At 40.2% G+C, this 13,448-nt stretch overlaps 1 protein-coding gene across 1 annotated transcript in view; it reads left to right on the top strand.

Annotated features, from left to right (window-relative positions):
- The window catches only part of LOC124721864 (Fanconi anemia group M protein), a 230,472-nt gene that overhangs the window by 147,937 nt on the left and 69,087 nt on the right, over positions 1 to 13,448 (top strand). The window contains exons 15-16 of the mRNA XM_047247000.1: positions 171 to 317; positions 6,993 to 7,061. Of these exons, the coding sequence (XP_047102956.1) occupies positions 171 to 317; positions 6,993 to 7,061 (216 nt within the window). The remainder of the gene's footprint in view (positions 1 to 170; positions 318 to 6,992; positions 7,062 to 13,448) is intronic.

Genomic DNA, 13,448 nt, shown 5'->3' with positions numbered 1-13,448 from the left:
TATCAAATTACTGTCTTGTAAAGTAGCTTACTGAGGAATCTTTTAAATGGAAGAAATAAAAACTTGTGAAATAAGTTTTCTTTGTTTGTTTAATACATTATATTAACAAAATGCTAGCGCTATATGTAAGTTTTAAATCCAATTTAAACAGTTCATGTTTATTGTTGCAGGTCTGAATCCTAAGTGCCATGAAATTATAATAAGAGTTAACCAGGTAGATGAGAAAGTAACTGAGAAAGCTGTGAAGAAGGGAAAAAGAAAACCAAAAACAATGGACCTGAAAACTATGTGGGCTAAATCATTCAAGAAATTTGGAGGTGTGTTAAGAAGTAAAGCATTAAAAAATTATTATTATTATTAATTCATTCAGGTTTGTGTCACAGTTGTATACAATTTCTTGGTGGTAACTGGTTTTGAATGTTAACATTCATTCTCGGTCATTGCCTGCTTTTTAAGTGTTTGTTAGGGCACTATTCCACTGATAGACTCGCATAAACATCTACATGTTACAGATCCACATAACAATAGTGGTCCTACAATTTGTAGTATTGGCCTTTGATGTGAGATAGTATGTTGACTGTACTGTATAGTCATACCACTGTTGTTATGTGGATCTTTATTATGTAGATGTTACACAAGTGTATTAGTGGAACTGTGCTCTAAGAAACACTTGAAATGCAGACAGTAGTTTGAAGTTAATGTTAAAGTTCAAAACTAGTCACCACCAAGAAATTATACATGACTGTGAAAGAAATCTCAATAAATAATAATCAAATTTAAATTTATGGTCATTTTACTTGCAAAATATTGAAATTTACATAAAATAATAACTAATAGCATTATGCAGGTGTACTCTGTTAACTATAGGTTTTCGACTGATTAAAAAATTTGAAAGATGGGATTGTGTGTGATGCACACAATCAGTACCTGTATGCCTTTAATAGCTGACAAACTGCAAAATGCTAAACATCCACCTGATGCCATGGAAGCTTATGATTCTCCACCCACTTCTCCATGTTAAAGCTTTTAGATTGTCAAAATCACCAGACTGGAGGCCAATCAGCACATTACCTGCAATATCTAATGTTGGAGTAAATTGTTCATGAACAGCTGATGGATTACTTGGAAACTTTTCATATCCATACTAAAAATCAATCAGTCTTCTGAAAACACCTTAGCATGGCAACTGCATCAATCAAACTGATTGAAGACATCCAGCATGCCATGGACAGACATGAAGTGCCCATTTTAACACTGCTTGATTTCAGCAAGACTTTTGCACTATTGATCTCAGTGTGAAAGTGAAACAGGTGAATTTCTCAAACAGTGTAATTCTGTGGGTCAACAGTTATCTCAAAAACAGATGTCAGTCAGTCATCTGTGATTCAAAGAAGTCATCATGGAAGCTTGTACTGTCTAGAATCCACCCATGTTAAATCCTTGGTACATAGCTTCTCTCACTGTATGTCAAAGGTATTTCATATATTCTTCATCCTTATAACTGCCACTTATACATTGATGCCATCCAGTTGTATCAAAGCACTAGCCCTAAGAAATTGTTGCTGCTCAGGTGTGAATGACAATCTTCATTCAGTATAATGATGGCCACCAAACCTGCATCTTAAACCAAACCTTAAGAAGTAACAAGTCATCCTCATATAACATTAAAAGTCAGTAAGCAGACATTTTTGTGAAACATTATCTCCAATACTTCTTAATGGTATACAGTTACCATTTAAAAATGGGTGAAGACCTCAGTATCATCTAGGATAAGCATCTACATTGGGAAAACAATCTATTCCAGCATGCAGGACATCTGTCTCCTGCCTACATGCAGCCCAAAAATTTAAAACAGTATCTCCACATCCAATTAGACAAAAACTGGTTCAGTCTTTAGTACTACAAATCTTTTCTGCTGAGATGTAGTTCAACGTAGCACAAATTGTGAAATCTCTGTATGACTGCAGCTAACTATGAATGCTTATATAAGATATATGTGTAACATTTTGGTAATTGATTACGTAAGTCCTTCCTATGTTCAGGTAGGTTCAACGAAACTGGATAGGTGACACGATTTTCATGTGCTTCGTTTACGTCATCAGCTTCTTAGTTGCTTGTGTTCTCAATACATCTCTTCACAAATCAAATACCTATGATCAGTCTGTAACTGCAGTACCAGATTGCATACGTCCAACATCTTGGCTGTACCATTGCATAACATTAAGTCTTTATGTATCTCGATATAAATAAATAAATATCAGTTACATGAACCACACTATTCTTTCCAATGAAAATAATCAATTCTTGATAATATAATGTAAATGGATAGATAAAAAATCTACTCATCAAGCAGTGGCAGGGAAACACACACGTGCAAAAGGATTTAAGTTTTATAAACTTTCGGAGCCAGTGGCTCCTTCTTCTGGAAGAACAGTTGAAGGGGAAGGAAGAGAGGTGAATGGAAAGGTCTGGAGAGGTTTAGGGAAGGGATACAATTCAGAAAAGTCACCCAGAACTCCGGGTCAGGGTACTGCACCAGTACGGTATTCTTTCTGTTATACAAGAAATACAACCTGATCAGTTTCAGACTAGGTGCCCCAAATTTTAATATCTGCCAAGTTTCAGATATTAAATAAAGGAAAAGCCAGCAAGCACCTAATCACATTCTCATTTTTGTGCGAGCTCTAGTTACAAAGTTAACAGTTCAACAGTGTTTATGCAATCAGTTATTAAAAATATTACATTTATAATATCATTTGTTGACAGTGCTTCATAACTTTCTTCATATTAAGAGAAATTAGTATTTGGAACACCAGTAAGCTACTTTTTGAGTACGATGTTTATCAGTCTCAGGTTTGTCATCATACCATTCTCAAATCAACATATGAGTAATTATTCTCAAAAAACCTTATAAGAATAATTTGTTATGTGTCATATCTGGTCTGGTAATCTTTGTGTTGTCTCCCACATTGTTGTTTGTGTAATTAATATGATAATCATGATTAACAAAGTGCTTATCACTCACATCATGCCGATGTACATCCATATGTGAGGCTCACAGGAGTGGGGCCTGTACCAACAGATGTGGCTGCCCAGATACCAATCGCCTGCTGTCTGACTTCTTAAATGATATCCATAAGCCAATTCCTTCATTGCCTCTCCACCATCCCTACCCCATTACCACCTAGCACCCTACTTGTCACTGCTGTTGCCACTTCCCTATACACACACACCTCTTATGCTCTTGACCTTCCCAACATCAGGCGCTACCTCCCCGAACTCCCTGCCAACTCCAAAAACAATACTTCATATCTGATTTGTGTACACATAAGCATCTATATCATTACCCACAACTGCATCTCGTGTTAATGGGCCATATAAAGAAATCCTTCCTAGCCACCAAGATCCTAAGTCCCTAATACTATTGAGGTTAATTGGTCATATTTTAATGAGTTGCATCCACGGCCAGGACACTGTATTCTCATTCATTAAAATGTTCTGTCCCATGTACTTTACCTGGCTGCCGTCCGCCTACTTAGCTGGCTGGTAACATACTCGCCTCCCATGCAAGCGGACCCTGGTTTGATTTCCAGCCAGGTTGGAGATTTTTCTCCACTCAGGGACTGAGTGTTGTGTTATTCTCATCATTATTTCATCCTCATCTCCGGCACGCCCAATGTGGCATCGACTGAAATAAGACTTGCACTTGGTGGCTGAACTTCCCCGGATGGAGCCTCCCCCCGGCCAACGATGCCATATGGTCATTTCCATTTACCTTGCTGGCCTCATCCCAGTGTGCCACCTTCCAGGATGTTGGCTCCCCTCTGGGTTGCTTCATAAAACCTCCATCCATATAAAACCTACTAACCATCAATAATACCACAGTTTGATACCTTCCATCCCTCTTATGCTAAAAAGTCTCTTGCAGTGCAGTCACTCGCAGAGGTACATCTTCAGTGATGAACAGTCCTTTGCACATTCTGACTGACTTAATGAATCCTTCACAGACAGTCACTATCCTTCCTCCTACACCAAACTTAATACAGAAACAGCTCTATCATGCTACATTCATGAAACCTTTTGTTTCTCCCGTCACCCTCGCTTATCAGCTTAGATGAACTGGTCCAGAACAGCTTAACTAGATGCTCCGCCAGGCCTTCAGCTACATTTTGTAATGTCTTAAAAGGAGAAACATGCTTCTAGAAAATGCTTTCCGTGTTTCCAGAAGTGCTATTATGCCACCCAACAATCCATATGACATACCTGCCACCAGCCTTGCCTCACTGATTATATCCTTGTGAAAGATTTAGGTATAATACCTGTTACATCCACCTACTCATTACCGTATGTTATGGACTATAGGATGCTATGTACTATAACACACACCTTAATTTTTCATCAATTTCTTTAAAAAATGATATTTTTAACATTTTTATTATTAGATTGAAAAGACAGACTTAAAAAAATTCTTTGCTTATAAAATCAAACTGACCTTTAAAATCTCTTAAAATTGTCATGTGAACTTTCTTTTTCTTCTTCTTATTCTTCTTTGTCGTCATAGTCTTTACTGCCATCAAGAGTGTTACTTATGTCAGACTTCTTGAAAGATTTAACAATAATGTCTTCTCTCACTCTAGATCATGGCTGTTTTATCCAATGACACACTTGTTTGATTGTAGGTCATTTTAAAGCTTCATTCAGCGTGAATTCATGTTGGACTTCGTCCATCATCCATTTGTTCCATTCCTCTCTCGTATACACTTCAGATGGTTTATTTGTCGAGATATCAAAAGGTTGTAATTGTGAAGTAAGTCCTCCTGGAATAACAGCAAGTTCTGTATTTCCCCTGTTCCGCCGTCTCTATTACTCTTTCACATAATTTTTCAAATGAATACTAAACTGATCTCGCACAAGAAGAGAACTCTTCTTCAATAAAGCACCTTTCCTTCTCTCCCACACTCAGTTAATCCATAATTTGATACCAGCCTCGTCTACCCACCCCTTATCATGTAAGTGAACACCACCACCTGGCAGTATTTCAGAAGGTTTTGGCACTGTTTTGTGCTTGAAAATGATCACTGGATTAAGTTTAGTACCACCAGCACAACATGAAAGGACAACAGTGTAGTGGATTTTTTCATGTCCACTTGTTTTTACACTTACAGTTTTAGCATATTTCATGGCAACAGTTCTGTTACTCGGCACATAAAATATCAGAGGAGTTTCATCCATATTTGTTATTTGGCTTAGTTCCACACTGATTTTCTTTCGATGTTGAACAATAAAGCGATGGAAAGATAACATTATTTCTAATATTTCTTCATACTCTTGTGGCATTTTCTGAGATATTTTCATTTTGGGTTGCATGGTAAGTCCATGACACTTCACAAACCTGTAGCACCAGTCAACTCCACCCTTAAAGTCTATTAAGTTACACTGTAGTGCTAGCTTATGAGTATGTATTTGAACCATTTTTGTCTTAATTCCAATGCCATTTTGATGGTGTCCTTGAATCCATGTCCATACGTCATCTTCTCGTTTTGGTCATTTTGCATTCAGACCTCAATGTGCACATGTAGTCTTCCTCTTTTTTTTCTGTTCACTAGCCTGCTAATCGCTGTTTCCATGTTCTTCTGCCTATGCTATTAATTTCAATTTGTAGCCAGCCTCATATGACTACCTTTATTTTTTTCCATTACGAAACTAGCTATTAACAGAAATATTGTCCTGTTACCAATAACGCAGATCACTTTTAATTAAAGTTCACTGACACTGTAGACTATAGTGACGCATCATAGGCTTGACAGTATTCTGGGTTTGTGATGGTGGGGCGGGAGGGAGACAGTGTTAGCAAGCTTGTGTTCGTCGCATTGGTGCACTACTGCTGTCAGCTGAATCCAATATTGCCAGGTAGAGATAGGTTTCTTGTGACATTGAATATATGGCCATTTTTAAGACTGGCAGGAATTTTAAATCAAAAACGAACATTTTTATATTAATTTCGAGTATAAGACACACCTGAATTTTGGAGGCAATTTTTCCGAAGAAAACAGTGCATCTTATATTCTATAAAATATGGTACATCCTGTTCCATCCTATCACAGGCGTATCTTACTTTTAATAAGACAGGTACCCTATGAAAGCGTCTGTCACTTAGCAGTCATGACACTACTTCTGCACAGAATTTCATGTGGGTGTGCACACCAGTAAGCTGGCCTCATGAATTAGCTACCACTACCAAACTGGCTAAGAGAAAAGTCAGTTATCCAGTGGTACATTATGCTGCTAAGCAAACATGGGCAACTCCAGTGGCTACCTACAACCCATGCCACCTGGATCCCCCACCCCTCTCCCAATATGAACTTCGCTTAGTTGTATAGATGCTAGTTTTCTTACAACACAGCCTTTTTCTCTGCAGTCCCCATGACATCAATTTCTTCTGTCCCTCATCCACATCCACTCCTGTCTACATACCTTTCTCCCCACTCCTCCCCCTCTTCTCTCTAGTCCAATCAGTTAACCTTCACCCACATTGTTTCCCCAGCATAATTTCTCCACATGCAACTTCCCCTGCCTACATCAGGGTGAGCTTGACTCTGTCACATTCCTGTCCTGTTACCAAACTGCTTCTCCCTCTCCCCCTCCCCCTTCCTCTACTGGAAGTCCACTTTGCATGTCCATCTCCTCATCCATCACAGCTACCCTTCCATACTTTTCTTGCATTGCTTCTCTTGTTTCATACGTCAGGCAGCTATAAACCCTCCTATAAATAACACTGCAACACCAGACAACAGTTTGAAACTGCCTGTTATGTGCTCCAATAGTATTTTGTTTCGACTAACTGTTGATTAAAATGTCATGGCATAAAATTTTAAAATATTTAATTAAATTTAGGTACTAAGAAATTAAATATGTTGCACAATTACAGTTTGCACTTTTTCCATGTGGACATACAGAGAGGTTGTTGTAAAAAAATCAACATTTTCTTCCAGAAACTGAAAAATGTGAATCTGCAACAACAGAGATCTTGGAATCAGCTTTACTCCATGACAATGAGAAAGGTATGTTAGGTTTAACATTTTTGTTTGAGAATATTGATGTTGCATGAGGAAAAAACGTGAGTCGGCCTCAAAGTAATTTCTTTGTATCTACAGGGTGTAACTAAATTCCCCCTTTACAAATTTTGAGGACTTGTTGTGGGGACCAAGATGATTAATTTTAGCATAGGAACTCCTGTCTGGAAATGTATTGTGGTCCTGCTACACACAGCACATGTCGCTCGACTTATGCTGCTTGTTGTCTGGGTCCACTTAGAAGTAAGGCTTGAGGTGATGACCACTAACGTTAACACAGATATGGTATCTCCATACCATGTTCTGGCACACCTGATCACCAGTCCCTGGTCCTCCATCATCTGTCACAGCCACAACCCATACCAGTAGGTCTTTGCCAGATGCCACAAGGATCTTGTAAATCAAGAATTTGATGTTACCCCACAGGTAGCTGGTTAAAGGTGGGAGAATGTGCAAGCCAGGCAGTCGGGCCATCATGACCCATCCACTGTTGTCCAAATCGATGGTCAGATGATCTCAGGCTGCATATGAAAAATGAGGTGGTTTGCCATCATGCTGCAACCACACATTTTGACACACGTGCAATGGCACATATTCCAAGAGCCTGTGCAGTGCACCAACAAAGAATTGCAAGTAAGTGGCGCTCATGGAAGTAGGTATGACCCAATGACACATCCACCCAGAAACTCAGCCCAAATGTTCAGATTGTGTTCTTCCTGCAACCTGTGGGCACACAATATGCAGGTTTTCATCAGCCCATACATGACTGTTGTGAGAACTGAGAACACCTTCCCTGATGAACTTGGTTTCATCCATGAAAAGGACCTACCATGAGAAGTCAGACTTGTCCACACATTGGTGCAAGAACCACCTGCAGAAGTGGACTTGTGATGCAAAATCCTGTGGCTGCACTGCTTGTATCTTCTGGGGATGGTATGGGTGTAGCTGCTGCTCATGCAGAACACACCAGACTGTATGGTGATTAAAACTCAGTTTAGGTGCTGTGTTGCTAGTACTCATTGTCATGTCTTCTTCCACTGCATGGGATGCAGACTTTTCAAAGTTGGGTGTGCGGCACCGCTGTCTAGCACCACAGTCGACTCTGTTGGTGGTGAATGTACCCATACCTGAGGCCCACTGTCCACCGCAGCAAAGAGGGAGTGCGTAGCTGTTAGGTGGCGTGGAAAATGCTCTGAAGACAACTAATAAGCAACCCTCCTACTGCACCAAGTTAACCATACAATAAGATCATATTGGCGTATTCCACAAATCTGTACTTCACCATGGTTAACAGCAACACACTAAAAATGAAACGTATGTATAGTTTGCATTCTGTTCTGTAGTGAATGATGACTACTAGACAGTAGTACAGTATGAACAAAGACAATAAGAAAAGCAACAGGTGCACACATCTCTGGGCAGACCACAAATGGCATGTAAATAAACATATAGTGGCCATGGGACATCAGTCTGACTCCAGCCATAACCTTTGACACATCTCCAGTGCAGCAAGTTCCACATTTAGCTATTCTTGTGTTTTCTTAATAGTATGTATTGCTTAAATTTTGTGCATGTTTTCATTTTTTAGAGGCTTAATCTCACATTTTGTAACAGTACATGTAGGCAGTCAGTAGCGCTTTACTTGATCATTTGTTTGTTTCGAAGACAAGTGACCACTCACTGCAGCCTAGTTAGCCAGTCAGTCCGGCTCCATCTGTCACTTGTGACACATCTCCAGGGCACCAAGTCACATATTTATCATTTGCTGTGTTTTCTTAATAGTATATACTGCTTAAATTTTGTGCATGTTTTCGTGTTTAAGAGATTTATTACCAGCATCAATTGGTGACAGGTCAGGAGGGTAACAAGTTGTATATCTAGGTACCTGTCAGCATTTATAGTTCACTTCTTCAGTTAGTGTTGCTAGGATGGGTAGGATGTATGCATGCTGTATACTGATGCAGGAGGAGCTGGCTGCAATTCGCAAACAGCTTAATGTGGTTTTGGCTATGGTCAGCCCTCTCAGGCTGCTGCCTCAGAGTGTAATGGTGGCAGAGAATCTTGTTCATCACGCGAGACACCTCAAATATCACTTATTACACCCACAGGCCCTGCTGCCAATGCATCTCCTAGTGTATTTGATGCATAGATCTGCCCTCAGAGCAGGGTGAGTGGCAGGACATAACGCATTCGTGTTGCTGGAGGCAGAGGGCCAGTGTGGAGGCTTGGTGTCTGGCCCCATCTATTCATCCTGTGAATAAACAGGTGGCCATTCCCTGCTAGTTATTGGGAGCTCCAACATTGAGTGTTTTATGGATCCACTTAGGATAGCGTTCATGGGTGGAAAGAAATCCAGTGTGCACTTGATATGTCTGCCGGTGGGCCTCATTCAAGATTTGGAGGTGGCCTTACCTGCAGCTACTGAGCATGCAGGGTGCAGTCGTCTGCAAGTTGTGAAGGATCAACAGTGTCTGTCAAATGGGTTCTGAGGTCACCTTCAGTTCACACAGGTGTCTGGTGGAGGTGGTGAAAGCAGCTGGCCTCGCACTCGGGGTGCAAGCTGAGCGTGCAATTTGCAGCATTGTTCCCAGAGCTGATGGGGGTCCTTTGGTTTGGAGCTGAGTGGAGGGTCTCATCCAAAGGCTTCATTGACTCTGTGGCAGTCTTGGCTGTGGATTTCCTGACTTGCATTATCAGGTGGGGAACTTTAGGACTCTCCTTGACAGGTCAGGGATGCACAACACAATGGTAGCAACTACTCAGGTAGCGGAATACTTGTTGAGTGCACATGGGGCTTTTTTAGACTAGGCAGTAGTTTGAGGTACTCACCAGTTGATACTCAAATTGGGACATCAAACAGCGTTCAGAGTAAGGCACTTCAAATATCAAAATTTTATCAGTAAATTGTCAAAGTATTCATAAAAAAGTTCCTGAATTTACTGCCCTATGTGAAATTAATCACACTCAAATTATTCTTGGAACAGAGAGCTGGCTAAAGTCTGAGGTAGAAAACTCTGAAATATTTAACAAGTAATGGAGTGTTTATTGGAAGGACAGAATAGATGCCAAGGGAGGTGGACTGTTCATTGCAGTTGACAAAAATATTGTCTCTATTGAGGTTGAAGTTGAGTGTGACAGTGAACTTACCTAGTTGCGTATAACAGGTCCAGGTGACACCAAGTTAATTATTGGGTGTTTTTACCAGCCACCTGATTCTGCTGTGACATTTCTAGAGTCATACAAAGAAAGTCTACAATCAGTAGTGTGTAAATACCTAGGTCATGCAGTACTAGCTGGAGGCGACTTTAACCTAAGTACTGATTGGGACCTCTGTGGATTCGTTGCAGGGGGCGCGGACAGTCAGTCTTGCATAGTACTTCTGATCACGTTTTCCAAAGACTGTCTTGACCAGCTACTCCAGCAGCCCACACACATTGGAAGTATCTCAGACCTTGTAGCTATTAACAGGCCGGACATTATCGATGTTGTCACTATGGAGACAGGTATTAGTGATCGTGAGGTCACCATAGCAACTCTGGTTACAAAAGTTAATAAATCAGTCAAGAATGACAGGAGAGTGTTTCTCTGCGTAGATGAGCAGTTGTTAGCATCTCACTTAGACAATGAATTGCAATCATTCAATTCCAGTTTGGTGAACATACATCAGTTATGGACAAAGTTTAAACAGATTGTAAATTGTGCTCTGAACAAGTATGTGCCAAGTAAGTGGATTAAGATCCACCATGGTTTAGTAATGAAATTCAGAAAATGTTGAGGAAGCAAAGACTGTTGCACTCCTGGTTCAAAAGAGAAGAAGCAAATGACAAAAGGTAAAAGTTAGTTGAGATTTGTGCATCTGTGGAAAGATCTATGCATAAAGCGTACAACTTCTACCACCGTCATACCTTAGCAAAAGATCTGGCTGAGAACCAGAGAAAATTCTGGCCCTATGTAAAATCGTTTAGTGGGTCGTAAGGCTTCCATCCAGTAACTCATTCACCAGTTTGGTGTGGCAGTTGAAGACAGCAAAATGAAAGCCGAAGTTTTAATTCTGCATTTAAGAAACTGTTCACACAGCAGAATTGTAAAAACCTATGGTCGTTTGACCATCACACAGACTCCAATATGGACAACATAGTGACAAACAACAAACATCCCTAGTGTAGAGAAACAACTGAAAAAGTTGAAAACAAACAAATCACCAGGTCTGAATGACATCCCAATTCAGTTTTACAAAGAGTACTCTATGGCATTGGCCCCTTACTTAGGTTGTTGTTATTGTGAATCTCTCACCGAAGTGCGAAGTCACAGATGACTGGGAAAAAGTGCAGGTGATTCCCATATATAAGAAGGGTGAAAGAAATGGCACCCAAAATTACAGACCAATATCGTTAACATTGGTTTGCTGCAGAATTCTAGAACACATTCAGAGTTTGAATACAATTTGAATACAATAAATTTCTAGAAACCCAGAAGTTTAAGTCTATGATTCAGCATGGTTTCAGAAAGCATTGTCTGTGTGGAAGTCAGCTTGTCCTTTTGTTACATGATATACTGCTAACTGTGGATAAAGGGCAACAGGCAGATCCCTTATTTCTAGATTTCTGAAAAGCATTTGACACAGTTCCCCACTGCAGACTTAATGAAGGTACAAGCATACTGAATAGGTTCCCAGCTGTGTGTGTGGCTTGAAGATGTCTTAAGTAATAGAACCCAGTACGTTGTCCTCAATGACGAATGTTCATCAGAGACAAGGTCTTCGTCAGGAGTACCCCAGCAAAGTGTAATAGGAGTGCTATTATTTTCTAAATACATAAATGATCTGGCTAACAGGGTGGACAGCAATGTGCAGTTATTTGCTGATGATGCTGTGGTGTATGGGAAGGTGTCAAAAATACGTGACTGTAGGATGATACAAGATAATTTGGACAAAATTTCTAGTTGGTGTGATGAATGGCAGCTGGCTCTAAATGTAGAAAAATGCAAGTTAATGTGGATGAGTTCGGGGGGGGGGGGGGGGGGGAACCTGTAACGTCCGGATACTGCATTAGTATTGTTTTGCTTGACACAGTCATGTTGCTTAAATATCTGATGGTAATGTCTGCAGTATGAGATGGAACGAGTATAAGAGTGGTAGGGAATGCGAATAGTCTACTTCGGTTTATCTGTGAAGGAGACTGCATATAGGATGCTAGTGCAACCTATTCTTGAGTAATGTGAGGGTGTTTGGGAGGCACACCAGGTCAGATTAAAGGAAGACATGAAGCAATTGAGAGGCAGGTTGCTAGATTTGTTACCGGTAGATTTGAACAGCATGCAAGTATTATGGAGATGCTTCTGGTACTCAAATCGGAATCCCTGGAGGGAAGCCAATGTTCTTTTCGAGGAATGTTATTCTGAAAATTTAGAGAACCAACATTTGCAGCTGACTGCAGGATGATTCTACTGTCGCCAACATACATTTCACGTAAGGACCATAAAGGTAAGATATGAGAAATTAAGGTTTTTATGGAGTCATACAGACTCATTTTTCGCTTGGTGTGTCTGTAAGTGGAAGAGGAAATGACACGACTGGTGGTGGTACAGGGTACCTTTCGCCAAGGACCGTACAGTGGTTTGCGGGATATGTGTGTATGTAATACTGTAGTGGCTCTGAGCACTATGCGACTTAACTTCTGAGGTCATCAGTCGCCAATACTGTAGTCAGTGGCACAAAAATGCAGGAGATTTGAACATGTGTTATGATATTTTGCATGTAATGGCAAAATACTATGTTTCCGTACAATAATTTCTGATGCTAAACTTAACTGTCTTGGTCCCCACTAAAGATCTTCAACACCTGTAAAGGGAATTTATTATACCCTGTATAAAATCCATATGGATTACGTTTTGAGGACTGTGATTGTCATTTAGAATGAAGAAACACAAAATTCTGTGTCATTCATAAAGTTTTACTTTATGTACTATGTGTTTTGATGGTTAATCATTATCAGGTGAAAGGCATCTTCTACATGGCTGTTATTAGTAGTAAGCATTGGTGATTTTGTGTAGCAGCATGTGAGATGGCCAAGGGGTTATGCTGTGATCAATGTACAAGCAATTTCACTTTTCAGTGGAAGAATGTAGCACACATACTGCTGCATTTAAACTTGCAAATTACAACATAATGTCTTGGTCACATCTTGTATCACTGCACAAAATCGTACTAACACCCACCGTGTATAACATACCTTCCACCCAAAAGAGGAAAGGCCACTGGACCTGATGGAATACCAGTTCGATTTTAAACAGAATACGCTAAGGAACTTGCCCCCCTTCTTGGAGCGGTGTACCATAGATCTCTAGAAGAGCGTAGTGTTCCAAAAGATTGGAAAA

The sequence above is a fragment of the Schistocerca piceifrons genome, chromosome X, assembly GCF_021461385.2.
Source record: "Schistocerca piceifrons isolate TAMUIC-IGC-003096 chromosome X, iqSchPice1.1, whole genome shotgun sequence".
Taxonomy (NCBI): Eukaryota; Metazoa; Arthropoda; class Insecta; order Orthoptera; family Acrididae; genus Schistocerca; species Schistocerca piceifrons.
Note: the sequence above shows the minus strand (reverse complement) of the source record. Positions and strands in the feature narration are given on the sequence as shown.